We start from the raw sequence: 18,844 nt of genomic DNA, 5'->3' as shown, positions 1-18,844 counted from the left end.
ATCTTGTTGAAAATGAAAGGGAGGTTAATTGTGACATCATGGGGCAATCACCGTTGATACCTATCAAAGCATATGTGATTACTGATGTATTGATTATAATTTACGTCGCCAACTAACTACCCCATGTCATATAAAATCAAGGGTAACACTGGTACATGGATTTTTCAATGTAATACAGGAAGGGATTTTTCAGTATAAAATCTCAAGCATTGAAGTTCATCGAGCATTGTTTTGATAAGCTTTGTCATAGGTTACGTAAAGTATGCTATTAGAGATATTAATTAATTAATTTGGTCTGGGCAAATGTTATGTAGATTATTTTGTTTCAGTTGAATCTGATACATTGTTTTGGGGAGCATATAGGAAAATAAGCTAATATAAATTAATTGTTCGTTCACGCAGAATATGATGATGTTGGATGAGCTGAGTGCCTAAATGAATATGATTAAAGAACATACGGGGGCAATCCCTAAAGCGCCACACCCATCAAAGAAAACACAAAAATTTTGAAGAAAAGTATTTATGTTTCAACATAATCTCCTTTCAGCTCTATACACTATCCCCACCGATGTTCAATAAGTTCGATACCCTTTTTACAATAAGAACTGCCTTGCTCCTCCAAACCCCCAATTAACTGCCGACATCACTTCTTCACGGTTGGAAAATCTTTGACCTCCGAGCCATTTTTCAAGTTTGCAAAGAGAAAATATTCCGAGGGGGCTAAATCTGGTGAATGGGGTGCATGCGGTTGCAATTCAAACTTTAATTCATGAATTTTTGCAATTGCAACGAGGGATTTGTGAGCTGGTGTATTGTCATGATGAGACAACACTTTCTTCTCAGCCAAATGCAGCCGCTTTTGCTGGATTTCTTCGCCCAAACGTTGCAACAAACTTGCATAATACTTGCTGTTGATAGTTTTTCTTTTTTTCAAGATAGCCAATGAGAATTATCCCATGCACATCCAAAAAAAAAAACAGCGTCATGACCTTGCATGCAGAGTAAATGGTCTTCGCCTTCTTTGGAGCCGGTTCTCCATTTTGAATCCATTGTTTTGTTTGTCCTTATGTCTCAGGTGTGAAGTAATGGACCCATGTTTCATCCATGGTTATGAAACGGCGCAGAAATTCTGCTTTTTTGCTGTGGAGCTTTGCCTCCTAAAACTAGTCAAGGTGAACAGTGATGGGGAAAACCAGTAATTATGGGAAAAGTCTGGGAAATCCACACAGCTGGGTATTTCACTCTAATGATAATGTTTCTTGCTATTTGTGTTGTTGCTGTTGTACATGTCTCTGAGATCAGGGCCAATGACATGCAGCTTCATTTTGGACCATGGAAACTGAAATGATTCTTAATCTTATGGGGAACATAGAATTTAAAGTCATTCCTCAATTCAACACACTTTATATTGCACCTAACATAATTTAAAATTCCTTTTCCTTCCAGTCTTTGGCCTTACATGATATCCTATGTCTAATCAGTCCTTTGAACATCTGATTGAGTAGTTAAAAATAGCAATTTTTCACAAAAATAAAATTTCATGCGACCGGTTTCAATGTTATTACATCATCATCAGGTGACAGTTAAACCTCCAGTGTATATGTTATCACTAGCACATGCCAAAGAGGGGGGGGGGGTTGTCCCGCAGCCAAATGCAGCCGCTTTTGCTGGATTTCTGCGGGACAAACCACACCCCCCCCCCCATTCCCTCCTACTCCCTTTCCCTTAAACCTCGCTAGGGCGCCCCCTTAAAACTATACAGTGATCCCAATCTTTACCCTTTAACTCAGTGCTTATTTGTGTATTGATACCTTGTTCCCAGACCACGACCATAGGGAAAAACCCCCGATCCCGTCCTCTTCCTCCGCGGCCCGAAGAGCTTTGCGGCGCACCGTGGGACACCCTCAACGAGACACCCCCGTCCATTCGGCCACGACGTGCTCTCCGGACTCCTAGGGTCTTTGCACCTTGTCTTCCCCAACCCTCTTCCCCCCCCACTCACATAGTCACCCATGCTGCCTTCCACCTTCCCCCCCTCTTCCCCTCTTTTCCTCCACCCTCCCCTTACTTGCCTTCAATCATATATATACTGCACTCTGAGGTTTAACTATCACCTGATGATGATGTAGTAACATTGAAACCGGTCGCATTAAACTTTATTTTTGTGGAAAATTGCTATTTTTAATTAATCACGATATTCCACCATATCATGCCTGAAACGTCTCTTCTTATCTGATTGAGTGTACGCATGTCGTAGTGTAAAAGTGTTTTTGTAATATTTAGGAGCAAGTGAAGTCTTAGCATGTCCCGGACTAATGAAATTTTAAAATATGGATTTTAATTTTCAATTTTCATGATCATCACTTATTACACTCCTGCTATTTCCATAACCACTGTCATGAGTTGGCGTCTATCTAGTTTTGACCTCCCTTACCACATTTGATCCAGTGCATACATGAACATAACCTTTGCCGTACTAAAATGATAAGTCTTTTTCTATAACTCCTAGATAACGCATAAGTGCATGATAAACTGCCTATCCATCCTTTTATGTTCTGTTCCATGTGATTATCTTTTGATTGGAAAGCCATGCTGAAGAAAAGATAGTTCCAATCAGGAAAATTGGGATGGATTCAGAAATGAGAATAGAAACATTGATTTGTCACTCTGGTTAGTCAGCATGCTTCCTGCAAGGTATAATTTTCTCCTGGTTGACGTTAACTCTCCTCCTCTTCAGGTGTCTACGTGTGTGAAATCATCCCGTCCCTTGGAAGTTCAATGGTCCAGGTGTCCACGCTTCAAGTGAACTTCATCCTCCGAGCTGTGGTGATAAACTCCCACCAGTCACCCAGCGCCCTGCCGCAGCCGGACCAGGGAGGGGGGGGGAGCTCTCTCCTTGCCCCTCCCATGTCCCTCACGTCTTCCCAGCCTCTCCTCTTGCCCTTCTACCCTGCCATCATTGTGCAGCCTCTTTCAATTCAGCTGAGCAGCGGACGTCCCACAGCCAACCTCTTGCTGACAGGCTCCCCTGCTGTCTTGGAGCAGGTTGAAGTGAGTGCGCCCTGAATTCTACCTCAACTTAGTTTAATTATTTGCCGTGGTGTTAATCTTGAATATGAACTATGGAGAATCCTAGGTCATTGCATTTAAAGACATGGAGCGTGATAATGGGTTGGTTCTGCTTTTTCCAACGTTTCAGTTGTTCTGTTGAATGGCTGGTTATCAAACTATTGACAGTTCAAACACTAAAAAGTAGCTCAAGTACCTCAAGTGAAATTATAACCTGATATTAAGTTACAAATATGTTTTACGAGAAGTTTCATACTACAGTACATACATTTGTCTTTCATGAGATTTTTTTGTTATTATACTATTATTAATCAGCTAAGGTAGATTTTGAACGGACCCAAGTCACGCAATGGTATGATGGTTGTTCCCTTGCCTCTCTCGTAACAAAACAGAACTTGACATCCAGCGCTACAATAAGTCCCTCTTGATTATTTGGCCTCATTTAGAATATACGTGCAGTTTATGGGATCCGAGTGAAAAAGGCCTCATTTGGGAAATTGAGGAGGTTCAATGCCGGCCGGCCCATTTCAATAAAAAATACGATAAAACAAAAAGCATCACTGAAATGCTTCTGGAGTTAGGGTGAGAATGATTAGAAGAAAGACAATTCAATGTTAGATTGAACCTTATAAATAAATTATGATCTGCATGTTTCAGCAATGAGGTCTCGCAAATAATTCGCCCACCAACATACATTGGTCACTTGGATCATGTACATAAAATTCGGGAAATAGAGGCCAAAACTCATCTCTCTCTCTCTCTCTCTGTGGGGAGACCCTCCTGCTACCTACAGCATTGGGTCACATTCCCTACCTGTGTCCTTGAGGGAGGAGACAGTTGTATGCTGCATGTCCATATGGTAGTAGAATTTTGCCTTCTTACTTTTCTAATTCCAGCTGGCCTTTTATTGGATGAAGTTTTTACTGTATCCTAAGGTGCAATTGTTTGTTAGTTGATGGTATATGTATTTGCCTGCATGTAAATTGAAAGTGTTTTTGCATGAATGTAAATGCCACTGTGGGTATAGGCTTCCATGGTTCTGTTGATTTTGCATGTGGTTTTGTTGGTGATCCGACACCCCCCACCACACACCCTTGTGGCAGTCTGCAGGGTATTACGTAGATATAGGTGTAAATGAAGTGTAAAAGTCCATCTTCAATTCATGTTCATGCAGTGGAACCTCGCTTATTGAGCATCTAGCACGGTGAGTAATTCACAAAATGAGCAAAAATAATTTCTGAAAATGACTTTCACAACAAGCAACGTTTTGCGTAATGAGTGACGAGAAGAGGGATTGATTCCTGGATTGAATGTGCGCCTGCTACTTCACTTAGTGTGTAGCACTTGTTCAACTAGCATATTGGCCTTGCTAGCGTACACGTATTTCCCAATTTGTTTTCAGACATCGTTTGTGATTGTGTTGTGCAAAGTTTAATAATACTTTGTGTATAGCTTTAAAAATATAAGACAACCATAAGAGAAGAAAGATATTGGTAGAAATGTAAAGTATAATCATTGAAAAGCAAGAACAAGGTGTGAGCGTGGCTGTGCTGGAATGCACATACAATCGGACAGCGTCAGCGATTTGCACCATCCTCAAGTACTTGGACAAATATAAAGAGATAAATGCTTCAAAGTGAGTGACAAAAATATCTATTTCTATCAACAACGGTTACGAATCCTCAAAGATGTTGAAAGCCTGCTTCTCTTATGGATCAACGAAAAGCAATTGCAATGTGACACTCTTAATGAGAATATCACTTGAGGGACGATGGAAGTGATTTTTGGTAACCTTGTTAAGATGATGTTAGGATCTTCAATGGACAAAGAAGTATTTAGCGAGCCGTGTGTGGTTCCGAGGTTTTTAGAGAAGAACCTTCATCCAAGCCATCGTGATGCATGGTGAAGAAGCATGCTCCAACTCAAATGCAGGGAGAACTTAATCCATGACTTCAACTGGCTCGTAGATTCTAAGAGTTACCTGCGGCCACAGATTTTTAATTGTGACTCGATGGGTCTCTTATGGAAGAAGATGCCAGAAGAAACCTCTGCATATAGGCATAAGAACAGAGGAGAATGAATGGACCAGCCACAAGGCAATGAAAGGCCATCTCACGCTGCTATTTTGTGCCAATGCAGGCGGATATTTAAAAATTAAAGCCCTGCTTCCTTATCATTCAGAAGTGCCATGAGCCTCCAATGGGGTGTTAAGTCCAGGAGAGCAGGCTAAATGTGATGTGGAGGTCATGGCAAACAGTTGCATCATACCTTGGGTACCACGCATATTTCTAATTATGCAGTGTCTGTGCTTGCTAAAAATATATATGATGATAGTGTTGAGTTGCATTTTCACAAAATTTTGAAACATCGGCAAAAACAAATGTCTTCTGGTAACTCTCTAGTAAAAAAGAATAAGGAATCCATTATAAACAATTAACTAATTGTTTCTATATATATTTTTTTTACAGATCAAGTTCACAAAATATAATGAATAACTGATCAAAGCACTTTTCCACTTGATAAAATTTTTTTTATTTTGCGACCGGGTTTCGATGTATTACATCCTCAGGTGATGATGTAATACATTGAAACCCGGTCATAAAATAAAAAAATATTTTATCAAGTGGAAAAGTGCTTCGATCAGTTATTCATTATGTTCGACTTCCACCACATCACGCCTGAAGCTATTCAATTTGTTCACATAATATGTTGATTCATACCACGATAGAAGAAAAGATGGTCCACGATCCTAAACAATGTATATATAATTTTCTTTGAAGTTACCTTGTACATAATTAATTGTTTTGTCATGGAATACATTATAATATTTTATATTAATTTATATGAAAGAAGGAAGATCCCAGAACGAATTATGCTCCTTGTATGAGGTTCCACTCTACTTCCTTCCTCCCTAAGTTCTGTTTGTCAGCCGCTATCCTGTTCCTGCTCCTTCCTCGTTTGCCTAACATGCTTCCCTCAATTACAGCCTTCAACATCCCGCTGCCAATAAAAATATTCTGTATCCATCTTTACTGCCTCCTTTGGATTTCTACTGACAATCTTCCTTCCCCTTGGAAAGCTTCTTTGTGTAATGCAATACTTCTCCTTGTGTTCCTATCACTTTGACCATTTTGGTCCAAAAACTACCAAGATAAACAAACTTCCATTTGCTCTACTTGATGAACTACTAATTTAACATAAAACAAAGTCTTTTTATTTCTCCAAAACCACATAACCTTTGTTTTTTTACATTTATTCTCATCCTATACCTTTTCCACTGCCTTTCCAATGCAAAGTGCAATGGCATCACGCCTTCCTAAACCCAAACTGATCATCCACTAAGTAATCATTTGCCCTTATCTCTATTCTTTTGTTGATAATCCTGTGAACCACATTAGCTGCATGGGAAATCAAACTTACTGCTCTGTAGTCCTCACATGCTGTAGCCTTCACCTTTTTCGAAATAGGAACCAACACTGAATTTCACAAAGTCAGATTCCTTCCTCAAAGATACTACTAATCAGTCTATATAGATAGTCCATAAGTAGTTTTGTGAGAATTTTTTCTACCCCCATGGCCTTATTTGATTTAATTTCCCTTGATGGCCTTTCTATCTCATTGCGAGTATGTGTGGTCCTAAGCTATCTTCCTCTACGTCACGTTCGCTTTCTATGTCTAAGCTTGTTTACCTAAGTTTTTCACCTTACAGTTCTTCTATATATTCCTTCCATCTCTCTTGGATCTTTCCTGTGTCAACTATTATCTTACCCGCATTATCTCTTAACTCTTAGCACAGATCTTCCCTTCTTACGACTGATAGTGTTTTAACTTTCTTGTTTAATGCACCAAGTTCACCCTTCCTCTGCAAACTTTCCATATCCTTGCCTTGTATCTTCCACCATTCTACTTTTGCTTTATTTGTTACCTGTCTCAATTTATTATTTAACTCGTTGTACTTCCTTCAGTCTGTGTTTGTGTTTATATTCTTCCATTTCCTTCTCTCGTCTATAACTCGAATCATTTTGTCCGTTATCCATGGTTTCTGTAAAGTTAAGATACCAAGTAGGTGAAAAGCACACAAAATAGGCATGGATACCACCAAATAGGAGTAGACAGAATAACTTAAAAGACGATTTTATTATTCATGAATTGAAGCGTCAAACAAAGAAATGTGTCCTTACCTGTACATCTCATATATTAAGTAATTCAATAGCTTGATAAAATAAAGTTATTACAAGAATTATAACTACAGTCATGCAGAAGATGCCAAATTTCTTGCTGAGAAAAGCTCTGCCTTTTCCTACCTTGCTTTAATAAAGCTGCATTTTTTCACCGTTCTCTGATAAATACTAAGTGTACTCTCTCAAAGAAAAAATCAATTTGAAACCTGCATACATATTATTCCTGCCATGGTGATTATACTTCCGCTGGTTGCCGTATGGCTCATTTTGGATACACTTATTGTATCCTTAATCCAAGGGCCAAAATATGTGTGGAAAGTGGTTTCCTCTTGCTGCCTCACGAGTTTGGATGCCCTTCAAGGTGGAGTCGTCCCTAAATTTGAGCAATTTAGGTACCAAACTGAGGAGTTTGGACACAGCTTAAGAATGCCAGATTTTACGCTGAGTACTGGAGTGAAAATTCATGATCTGATTCCGAAACTAATAAAGCAGTGTGGACATTAGTCTAAAAAGAGTAAATATGTGAAGAACTCCCAAGCATGAAAAATTAGGATTCCTGAAAGAGAGTATTTTAAGTGCTAGATTTTCAAATGTCCTCATGAGTGATATCATCATAAGAAAAAGAGTATCGCCGCAAGATTGGGAATGGAAGACTATACATTGTCCAATTGTTGGTTGTATTAGTTTCAAAATAGGAAAAACTTGTCTACAAGGTTGTGTGTGGTGAAATTAGGAAGTTTTAGCATCCGGAAACTCTGTGGAAGGTGTCAGAATTGAAAGAAGTTATTGAAGGCTATAACCCAAAAGATGTCTTTGCTACCGAGGAGACATGGTGTTTTACTGTCATATTAATCACGAATGCAGATGGAAGTGAGAAGCTTCAGCCACTGGTGGTTGGTAAATCAAAGAATGCTAAGTGTTTCAAACATGTAAAAACATTGCCCAGTAAATATGCAGCAACTTCCAAAGCATGAAAGGTTTGAGGATTTTAGCTATTAAAGGTGCATTATCATAGAATTATGGTATGGAAATTGATACCTCTGCACGATTGTGGTAGAAATGCAATAGCAACCAAATTGAGTGTGCTGGATCCCTTACGCTACATATCATGGGAAGCAAGTTAAGGAATCTGTAATACTGCTGTAGGAAGGCAGGATTTTGTGCTGATTGCGATGAAGAAATTCCAGTTGCAGTAGCTAGTGTTTATGGTGGTGATACTACAGACATTGACTGGAATCTTCTTCAGGCTAATTGTACATTCTCAGAGTTTGTCCAACTAGATTCTTATGTTGTGGCAACGGAGGCACAGAGCATTCATGACATTCTAGATAAGCCCCTGGATGAAGGTGATGATGAAGAGGTTCCTCTGCCTTCATACCAGGACAGTGTTTGCTATTGACACTCTTAACAAATGGCTAATCAGGTAGTAATTGCTACGAGCAATTGCTTCACAAAGTGCAGAAAATTGAAAATAGAGTGCATACGATCGATGTACAGAAGAAAATTCAATCAGTTGAAAATGTCACCATTTTTTGTGGAATAATGGTGTCAATCATTAGAGAGTGTCAATGGTTCCTAATAACAAATGAGAGTGAAGTGACTCGGCCATCGTTATTCTTTCTTCTGTTTGCATATATCTTCTTTAAGTATTCAGAACTTGATGCATGATATTATTTAACTGTGGGGCCCACAGGGACCAACCAACAAAGTGCATTTTTATAAACTTGTTTCTTTTACTTTTATTATTTTTTCTTAATGTTGTGTAATATGATAAAGTCATAACTTAATAGTTTATGTTCTGATGAGGAAGGAGAAAATAATTTACTTTTATGTATTCCATGCATCCAAGATATTCAATGTGTTTTTAACTGGAGTTTCACTAAATAACTTTGCAGTTTCCACATAAAATAACTGATTTATTTTCAACTAGTTTCGTTACACTGTAGCATCTTCAGGAACGTACAAAGGAAATATTCCGTTTTCACACATATATATATATATATACTCGTCCAAGTTGGTGTGGGTTGGGTGGGTGGGTGGGGGGGGGACAGACAGGGGCGCTGCCTGGGTGAAACTAGTTGAAAATAAATCAGTTATTTTATGTGGAAACTGCTAAGTTGTTTAGTGAAACTCCTGTTCGCAATGGATTTCCACAAAGTCTCGGCCTCAACCATCAATTACATCAATGTGTTTTTGTTATTTTAATTCATTGTACTTAAATAAATGAGGACAGCTCTAGTTTAAGGTATAAAAAGTAATTCTTCCCTCCAGCAGTTTATATTTGTTTCTTACTTTAACCTTTACTCTAGTAATTAAGCATGTAAAAGTGAAAATTCTGCTTTTCCTTCAATTTACACTTTTTTCTGGAGTTACTATAAAAGTGTACATAGGTTGTTCTCCTGTATATAAATTCAATGGAACTTGTGCTCTTTAAGGGTCTGACGACTAGCAATTGTGGACCGCTTGTCTGCACCACAGATTACATTGCATGATGAAATGGGGTAGGTGTAGAAGACATCTGGGATTGACAGCAAGTAGTCACCCGAGATAATTACAATCCTGATTAATCCACTCCCTGCATGAAAAATGAAGGCATTGAACATTTTAATGAATCGAATTGAGGCAATATTTTTGCAGCCGATGTGTGGTGACATGCAATACTTAAATTTGGTTTCAAATGCATTAATTTTGATTTTCAGATCCAAGTATGTGACGAGTCAGTGCTTCTGGTTGAGAGTACTCCTTCCATCCCTTCAGCTGGGTTGACCGTTTCATCGCCATCGTCACCGTACAGCGTTCACCTCAAGAAGGCATATTGGTCGTCTGATGAGCTCACGCGCCCATTGTTCATCACTGTGCTCTCTGAATTCACTCAGCAAAGAATTGAGGTCAGTTCGAACAATATCACGGACACATTTGAGCTGGGGTATTTTGGGCTTGTCATCTAAGGCTCTTCATGCCTTATGCACAGTACTACATATTTAATGAGTACTTATTCAGAAATAATCATTATTCAATTGAATCACTGGCTGAAATGTAATTGATTGTGTACGTCAACATAGTACTTAACCAGAGCAAACTCCTCATGGCTGAATGCTGTAATGTTTTTCTTAGGAAACAAGATTTACTCGAAATGAAATGAAATAATTTACTTTGTAATTCCGCACACTTTATTTAAAAAAACACGACCCAGGTTTCGACGTTGAACGTCATCATCAGGTGGTCCTCATGGAAGCACAATGGCTATATATGCCTTCTGATCGAGGGAGGGGAGTTGGTCAGAGAGGGACGTTGGAGGGGTTAAAAGTTACAATGTAGCTGGGAAGGAAAGAGAATGACATCTTTTTACTCAGAAGAGTGGTGTGTCTAGGAGTGGGAGGGATACAAAATTTCCTTGGCGAGTTCATCTTTCCAACGGACACATTTCAAAGCACATTTCAATCTCTATGGAGAGAATTTCTGCAATTGTATTTAACATCCATTCATTTGTTACAGGTTCCTGTGAAAGTTAGACTGTCCGAAGGGGATGGCAATGATGCATTGACCCAGGCACCTTGCATTGCAACGCACATCAACTCGGCTGGATTTTCATTGATGGATTTCATTTTTGCTCACCGGAACTCTTTCATTTTAGCTATATCAACAATAGTTATTATACTTGTGACACTTTATGGTGAGTGAAGCTGTTTTTGCTTTAATACAGTACCTTAATATTTTCAAAACAAAATTTTAAAAGTTATGCTAAATACTTCTCTTTATTTTTCAGTCTATAATACTTACATTGAACCTATGGTGTCACGGCAGCAGCCAGTAACAATGAGTGAGTACAAAATTTTATTACCAACTTCTCATGAAGTAGTTCTCATAAATTGACCTTACAATTATATAACTGCTAGGTAACATGCAGGGGTTTAATCCCTTGACAATTTTTTGTAAATTGTATTTGGATGTTTTTTCTGAAAATGAATATGTAAAATTAGAAATAATATCCAGAAGGAAACCTTTATCATATTTCTTATGGTCCAAAAAATGGAATGTAGAGCAGTGCAATTTTACCAAAGACATCTTCACAGTACTCTATGAAAACAATATCGTATATTATAATGAAGTGTTAATATTTTCCATTTTCTTTTATGTTGCCAGTGACAATATGTGGTGTTTCCTTACCTGCTTTTCCTTTACCATACTCCAAGTACTAACAATTAATATACTAAACAGACGACTCTAGTAAAAGAGAAATAGAATATACAAAAGGCAGAAAGGTACATGTGGGTTGATTATAATTGCCATTGGCGCGGCCACCTCCTGCGGTGGAAGGAGGGATTTGATTAGGAGTGGAGAGAGGAGAAAAATACATAAGGAGAAGGCCGAAGGGACAGCATTAAGTGATGGGTGAGCTTCAAGGGTTTAATGTTGGATTGGGGACCTCGTGGGTGGGAGTGAAGCAATTGCGGAGAGAGCATGTTTGGGGAGTGGGAGATGGGGAAGGTGACTTGTGGTGGTTGATGCCAATGTGAAGTGGAATGGCACGTTGTCCATGTAGAAAGCAGAGCAGGGATTGGAAGTGCAAGAGGAGGGATGGGAGAGAGTTAAGAAGTGGGTGAGGGAAGGTTAAAACAGTCTTTAATTTTTAGAATATTCATAATCAAAAATATAATAATATATAATTGACAGATTCTTAATATGTTCAATAAAAAATGTACAATTTAAGATTCAGTTGAAATTTTTTTCAAAACAACTATATATGCATCAGGATTAAAAATTTAAAGGATAGAAGTAGGATTCAGATTTGAGATTAATGAAAATAGGGATTAAAATTTGATTGAATTGTGGATTGGGCTCATTGCTAGAAGTCTCATAGCATATCAATAGAGAGGGACTGGTTCACACTACTATTTGCTAGTTTAAAAAACGATAATGGGAAGAAGGGTTTGTGTTGTCCAGAGTGGCTCTAATGAAGTTTCATGCTTATGAAGTGGTATTTTATAAAAACTACTAAACTTATGAGCCAAAAAACTACGCACATTTTATTATTAAAAGGTTTTTAAAATTTCAGATTTCTAATAATAATACCTTGCACATATAGTATTCTTAGACCAGGTACATGTATGTCCATGTAATAGCCTTCCATTTGTTGCAGCTTTCTCTCCACGGCAGCCCCCCTCTCATGGTTCCCCGCTGCTGAGGCTTTCGCCAACGAGTAGTGGGGAAAGCAGTTACAGCCATCGACATGGATCCCCCTATAGTGAAATGTCTGAACCTGTTTATGGTGCCGTTAGTGGTAGTTACTATCAAGCGCCCTCTCTGAGGCGGAACAGGAAGTTCCTCTGAGCTGGTTTTGCAGCTCTGTGTTCAGGGTACCCCTGTGACTGTTTAAAGTGTAAATAAAGAAAACTGGTTGAGCCATTGAGTAAGTTTCCCTGTGATGAGTGTTGGTTTGTGTGTTTGCTGTGGAACTGAGTTTTGTGTGTGATTTTGAGTGGTGAATCTGCCCAGTCCTCGTGTCTTTGGCGAGTGAGTTCCAAGGAAACCACAATTGCCATTGTTTTTTAAGTATGCAAGGGGTAGGTGTATACAGGGTGTTATTTTAGCTTCCTAGTATTCTGTTGAGGTTCTGAGTTTCTCTGAAGTGGTTTTTATAGAAGTTTATCATCGTAAGGATTGCCTGATTTCTTTTAATTGGGTCTTACTCTTTTCAGAATTTAAAAAAAATTAATCTTTTGGTTTATAATTTTAAAGTACATGTACCATGCCAGCAATATTTTATGGCAAGAACTGTCCTTAATTCAAAATGAAGCTTTCTGCGCCTTCTAGAAGTGGTGCATACTTTTATAACTTTCTGCACACCTACATATTTCAGTGTTAATTAGTAATTTTTATACTATTTGGAAATCACGGAGCACTTCTCAAATTATTTGCAAATGAAATATTATTGATTTATAATGCTGAAAACCTATCAATTACCACTGTCTTTTGTGAACTTCTCCTAGCAAATGGTCAAATATGTTGAAAAATGTGATGCTTTTCCAACTTGAGAAATCCCTCGGGAATGACCTCCGCCTGCATGAGGCAAATGCCTCAATCTTGGCTGACAATCAATTTTATTTTAGGTCTCAACTTCTTATTTTAATGCATCTGTTTGGGAGATAAGTTTAAAACTGAAAGTAACATAAGTCATTTTAGGATTTTCAGAATGTGTTCTTAATCATATGAGTCAACTGATGAACCTTTGACTACCATTAGTAGTAAATGTGATTGTTTCCTTATTTTTATACCTAGTCTTATTGCCTTTGGGATTGCATCAACAGGGGAAATGCATCGCAGCTAATTTCACTTTGGGTAAATATTAGTGACATGTTGGAAATTATAATGTTCCAGAAGACAAATTGATGACTTGGTCATGTAGGTGTTTTATTTAATCACTAATAATTAATTGACACCCTCCTGAAATAGTGGTAAGAAACATGCAGCATAATGTTGTAGGTATTTCCATCCTGAGCCATTGACATTTTTTGACCTAGCAAAGTCTGTCTTTGGTATAGGAGTTCATCACTGACATTTTCTCAACCTAAAGAAGATATTTTCGACAATTAGGCGTATCACCATCATTTGGAACAGAAAGGTGCATTTTGATTCCATCAGTTTTTCCCTCACGTTGCTAGATTCTCGTAATGACCTACTTATTTAGTTTATATTCCAAACAGTATTGTAGTTATTGTTATAGAAATACTCTTCCTAAGTATATAAGAAAAAATTTAAATGTTTGTAAAACCAACCCTTAACTTTTGTAAACATAGACAGATAGTGTATTTCCGCTAAATGTTTTCAAGTATGATTTACCGGCAGTGTTTGCTAACGCTAACTTTGTAAATCCTAAATGATCATGATGTAATGAATGATGTACTACATCAACTACCTTTGTACATGCAATATTTGTAAGCTTTTTTGCACTTTGTTGTAAGCCATTTCGTAAGGCTGTGTTAAGTTTTGGAATGGTGCATAAGGAAATCGATTTGAGATTAGATATATAGGTGTCATCATTAAACTTGATCGATAAAATTCTTGTGATATTTGTATTATTTAGGGTATGTAGCTCTTCCCAAGTGTTAAATTGCTGAATAGTTTCTTTGTCAGTAGAAAAGTGATCCAACAGATTTAAACAAAATGTGCAATATCTATTTCTTTCCTAATTAAAGTACATGTTTTGCATATTTCAAAGCATTAGTACAGTGTCTTTTCTAAAACTCGCCAATTGCAAATGTATGATGTGGCTCTTAACTATAAATGCCTTTGTTTCTCCATTGGTGGAAGCTCACTAAAAATTGCTGTGGAAATCTATGAAACTATCCACCATTTTCAATGGCTTTGAGTGCTGGGCTACTGACCAGAGAGCCTGAGTCCAATTCTGGATGGTATCTAAACACTCTTGGATGCACTAAAGCTGTGTGATTTTTTCATTTCAACCAGACCTTCCAGTGGGCAGCACACAGGGGCTTGCCCCCCCCCCCCCTCGTCAGCAGCCACAATCAAACTAGTACTCCACAATAAGGGAAAGCCTTCCATTGAATACTGATGGTTTATTTAATTATAATGAATACAGCTAATCCAGTCACTCACTTTCCTGTCTGTATTTAAGTTTTCCATCAAATGGAACCTATTTCCAATTACAAAACTTAGTTCCCTAAATGTGTGCATCATTACCTGTGAGCCCATATTCGAATTTAAAGGATTTATATTCTTTTCCAACTGAAAGTAATTTTTTGAAATAGAGTTCCTCATCAGTTGCACTCGCTGATTGAGGAGAAAGAAGTAGTCTGTTGTAAGCTTGTGTGTGATGGCTACAGAGCTGGCTTCCTGGCCAGATTTGAATGTTCTAGTGATATCACTGCTCAAATGCCACGCAGAGAGATCTTGATTGCAGCACTCAACCCACTAGTTGGGAAGCTGCACTGAGTGGACTGTTGCCATCTTTTGCTAACCACCAGTCCACCATCTTCCTAAGAAGATTGGAATGTGGAAATGATTTGACAGATGTACATTAAAAATCTAAGAACTTGAGTTCTACGGCCTCTTAAATGAAAACTCCTCTAGCCATGAGTTAGCAACACTCATCCCACAGTGACAAAAAAATTTTTTGTGAGAAAAGAAACTCCCGTGAGCAACCACAACCTCTCAACCAGAGCAGCCTTCTGCAGTAGTTTGCGGTAATGTAACTTCCTCGCCAATGGCCAACTACAGACCCAAACACACACTCAACCCAAAATGTAATCCTTACAGGGTTAAAGGGATGCCAGGGTTTATGAACAGATATACGCTACCCGCGACTTTACGGAAAGAAAATCTGCACCAGGAATGAACTTAGAGCTGACGCACTCGGACATTCAATAAGGGCTTCACTACTGGGAGAATATCACTCAAATTGAGCAACATCAAGATATCAACAGAGGGGGAAAGACGAGGGTGTGTGTTGGATATGCATCTTTCGGCTAACATGCAGCCCTCCATAGGTAACTGAAGGAAAAGAGGACTAAGTGAATCAGAAAACTGACTAACTTTCGAAGTATATCCTAAGCTAAAGAAGTGGAGATGGTACGGGCAAAAACTAGAGGAACCCAAGACAGAAGAGGGGGGAAAAGGAGATAAATTTAAGGGGGCCAGTAAATGCAAAATTAGAAGACCCCACCCTTTCCCTCATTTGTTCCTATTTTCTCAGCTATATTAAAATTAACAGAAACTTAATGGTTCGTTAATTATGACAATGCAGATTGCTATATTGATTATAGAATGAACAAGGGGTGTAATTTTTTACAAGCCAAAACCATTTAATGCCATTAGACAACTCAATTTTATTGAAATTCGTCAGGAAACCACAAAAACTCTTGGCTATCCACTAATTACCTTCTCTTCTTTTTACTTTGTCTTTTCATGTGTTCTTCACAAAAAGCATCCCTTTTTCCCTTGCTAATTTGCTCAGAATCATCATTAGTCAAATAGTTACACTCACTTTTACACCTCTTCTTTTTCTTACTCTTTGACCCTTCAGAACACACTTTTACTGGACTGGTTACTTCTACATCAAGCACCATTTTCTTCTTCTTCCTTCTCTCTTTGTCACCTTTGTTGCTTCTATCTCTAGAAACACCACTTTCCGAAGCACTAGGTTCCATCACCTCATTATCAATGGCGAGTCGTTCATAGATGCTTTTTTCATTCTCAACTTCTACCAATTTTTTCTTTCTCTTTTTCTTAATTCTGATGTGTTCCTCACCATTAGCTACAACATTAACATTTGTTTTCACTTCCAAATGATCCTCTTTTTCCTTGCCACTTGAAGCTGACAACTGCTCCTTTTCTTGTTCAATTACTCTGGCAAGTTTTCCCACCAGTTTGTGGCCATGCCGAGCAGCCCTGTAATGCAAAAGACCCAATTAATACAAAACTGAGGCATTATATTTTTTTCAATCATATTGCCCCGAGGGAAAAATACCTATAACGCAGTGAATATTTACTTTCCTAATGCATAACAACCACTGTTCGCTTAAATTAATACAAACTTGTGAGCAGTGCGGCCACCACATATCTTGAATAACTCTTCATCAGATAAATTTGACAAAGTAATTCGAGAGCTGTCTTCTTCTGCCGCGGTAGTTGATTTTCGTCGTACAGGTACTACTTCTCCTCCATTTTTCAGAGTTTCTGTCTGAAAGGAATTGTTATTATTGTGCTTAAAACTGCTGTAAATGATACTTCAAGCATTAATACCATTCAAAGCCAAGAAACATGTCGGATGCACACTCGATCTGCTTATGCATACGCGACCACAGACATGATAGGAATTGATTTAAAAGTAGCACATGTTTTACCTTAATAAAGTTCCCGTATCTCAAGGGATTTTCCTTCAGCAGTTTCGTTACCGATGGGGGTTTAGTAGAGATACAAAGGGCATTTGTATTCAACTGCCCGATAGAATTATCTTTGGAAGGGTTAACAGATACACGTTTTGCAGCATCATTAAACGCAATTTCCCACCAATTGAAAGTGAACTGCTGAGCGTGGTCATGACCAATTCCGGTCGTATCAAATTTGAGCTTTGGCTTTAAAGCTTCAACCATACCGCTTTCATTCTTTCCCAGACCTTTGCCTACGAATAATACCTTTTAAAAACATTTCATAATATTAATCACTTTACATCATCATCCTTTTCAATGACTGTTTACAACATACCTTCTCTCCATCCATACTTCTCAAGAACGTTCCTAGCGTAAGACATTCCTTGATCGCTTGCCACGGCAGCCAAAACTTCCACTGATATTTTAGTGTATTGTAAAATAACAGCCAGTGCCTATGCTCCTGAATATTAATCCTTGCCGGGGGCTAATATTTTTCTTCGAAGATGACTTAAGGGCACCCAAAAATCCATCAGTCCAATGATCCACCCTTATTGAGCGTAATCACGTTCGCCTGAATTCCTAATGTGATGGAACAACAACGAAATACACACGATCGATACCACAACCACTATTATTTTCAATCGCAAAATACCCACGTGTTTCGTTCAAATGGTTCGATCAATGTTAATCACATCATATCGAGTGCTTTTGATGTGAAAAAATTACTATATACCGGCATAAAATATATTAAACACATTCCATGAAGGTTTCAATATTTAAAGATATATTTAATTCAATATATAACGAAATATCAATTACCGTTGCGTTAGCGTAGGCATTTGTTTCAGTTCTCATTCCCTTCACTGAGGTCGCTGCCCATCAAGCGGTCTCTCCAAAAGTTGTTACTAATGATAGCCAAGCGACAACTCTAATTACATATCGCTTTTATTGTGTATGGGCGGTGTGCCTCCCACAATCTTCCTGCATATATTTTATATTGATCTTTACTCTAATATTTTGCACATGGCTGTCTAAATCCCGGTTTTCACTTGTTCTTTCAATCAGCACACATTGTCAGCTTCCAGTCGTTCTAGGGAAAACAGGATGGAAGGGCATTATTTTCTTAGTTCATTGGATAGGATTCCTGCTAGTTATGAAGGTAAGAGAATCCTCATTTTTATAAGGTTACATCGAAATAAGCTCACTTCAATCAAATGTTACCTGCATCGCGTGGTTGGGTTTTCAGATTGCTGTGCTATCATTTTAACGCCGATTATTTTATGGGATTTTGTCCATTGAACAATTTATAATTCCACGACATTTTTTTGTAATTCAGAATATTCAATACAAGGAATTAACCAATTTCGGACCTACGCAGTGCTATCATAAGATTCAGTCATTTGAAGTAGGTTACTAACAGTGTATTTTAAAAGAGAAATAAAAAAATAGAGTTAAAGAGAACGTCTTGTTGAAATTCAGCCAACCTGAGTGCTGCCATTGGACTTGATTCCAGGGATGAAAATGAAAGCTGTGCGTTTCGTCTTGGTAGTTAGACAGTGTCAAATGAAACTAACTGAACTTGTGGCCCATGAACACAACCTCACTGACAGATAGACGTACTCAATAGAGTGATAGTATCACGCTAAAAACATACTGTGGAAGGCAACGGGAAACCACCTCAATTGTTATTCCCAAGATTCTTAT

The 18,844-nt window shown here is 38.2% G+C and overlaps 2 protein-coding genes across 5 annotated transcripts in view; one reads left to right on the top strand and one right to left on the bottom strand.

Moving 5' to 3' along the window:
* Gp210 (nucleoporin 210) overlaps positions 1–14,391 on the top strand; it is a 58,643-nt gene extending 44,252 nt beyond the window's left edge. The window contains exons 11-15 of the mRNA XM_071595790.1: positions 2,738–3,051; positions 9,950–10,138; positions 10,746–10,923; positions 11,017–11,070; positions 12,391–14,391. Of these exons, the coding sequence (XP_071451891.1) occupies positions 2,738–3,051; positions 9,950–10,138; positions 10,746–10,923; positions 11,017–11,070; positions 12,391–12,581 (926 nt within the window). The 3' untranslated portion in view covers positions 12,582–14,391. The remainder of the gene's footprint in view (positions 1–2,737; positions 3,052–9,949; positions 10,139–10,745; positions 10,924–11,016; positions 11,071–12,390) is intronic.
* A 1,692-nt stretch (positions 14,392–16,083) lies between these two features.
* Positions 16,084–17,972, bottom strand: LOC139696151 (G patch domain-containing protein 4-like). Of its 4 annotated transcripts, none has more exons than XM_071594760.1 (5): positions 17,960–17,972; positions 17,475–17,719; positions 17,114–17,391; positions 16,805–16,950; positions 16,084–16,658 (listed from the first exon to the last, which is right to left on the bottom strand). In XM_071594760.1, the coding sequence occupies exons 2-5, from the start codon at positions 17,518–17,520 to the stop codon at positions 16,145–16,147; spliced, it is 984 nt and encodes a 327-aa protein (XP_071450861.1). In that variant the 5' UTR covers positions 17,521–17,719; positions 17,960–17,972; the 3' UTR covers positions 16,084–16,144. The 4 variants fall into 4 exon arrangements, with proteins under 4 accessions (XP_071450861.1, XP_071450860.1, XP_071450862.1 ...); XM_071594759.1 differs by lacking the exon at positions 17,960–17,972 and adding an exon at positions 17,797–17,932; XM_071594761.1 differs by lacking the exon at positions 17,960–17,972 and having other exon boundaries at positions 17,114–17,404; positions 17,475–17,932.
* Between the last annotated feature and the right edge of the window lie 872 nt (positions 17,973–18,844).

Source organism: Hetaerina americana, unplaced genomic scaffold (genome assembly GCF_022747635.1).
Source record: "Hetaerina americana unplaced genomic scaffold, ioHetAmer1.1.p SCAF_7, whole genome shotgun sequence".
Lineage (NCBI taxonomy): Eukaryota > Metazoa > Arthropoda > Insecta > Odonata > Calopterygidae > Hetaerina > Hetaerina americana.
The sequence above is the reverse complement of the archived record's forward strand: the minus strand, read 5'-3'. Positions and strand labels throughout refer to the sequence as shown.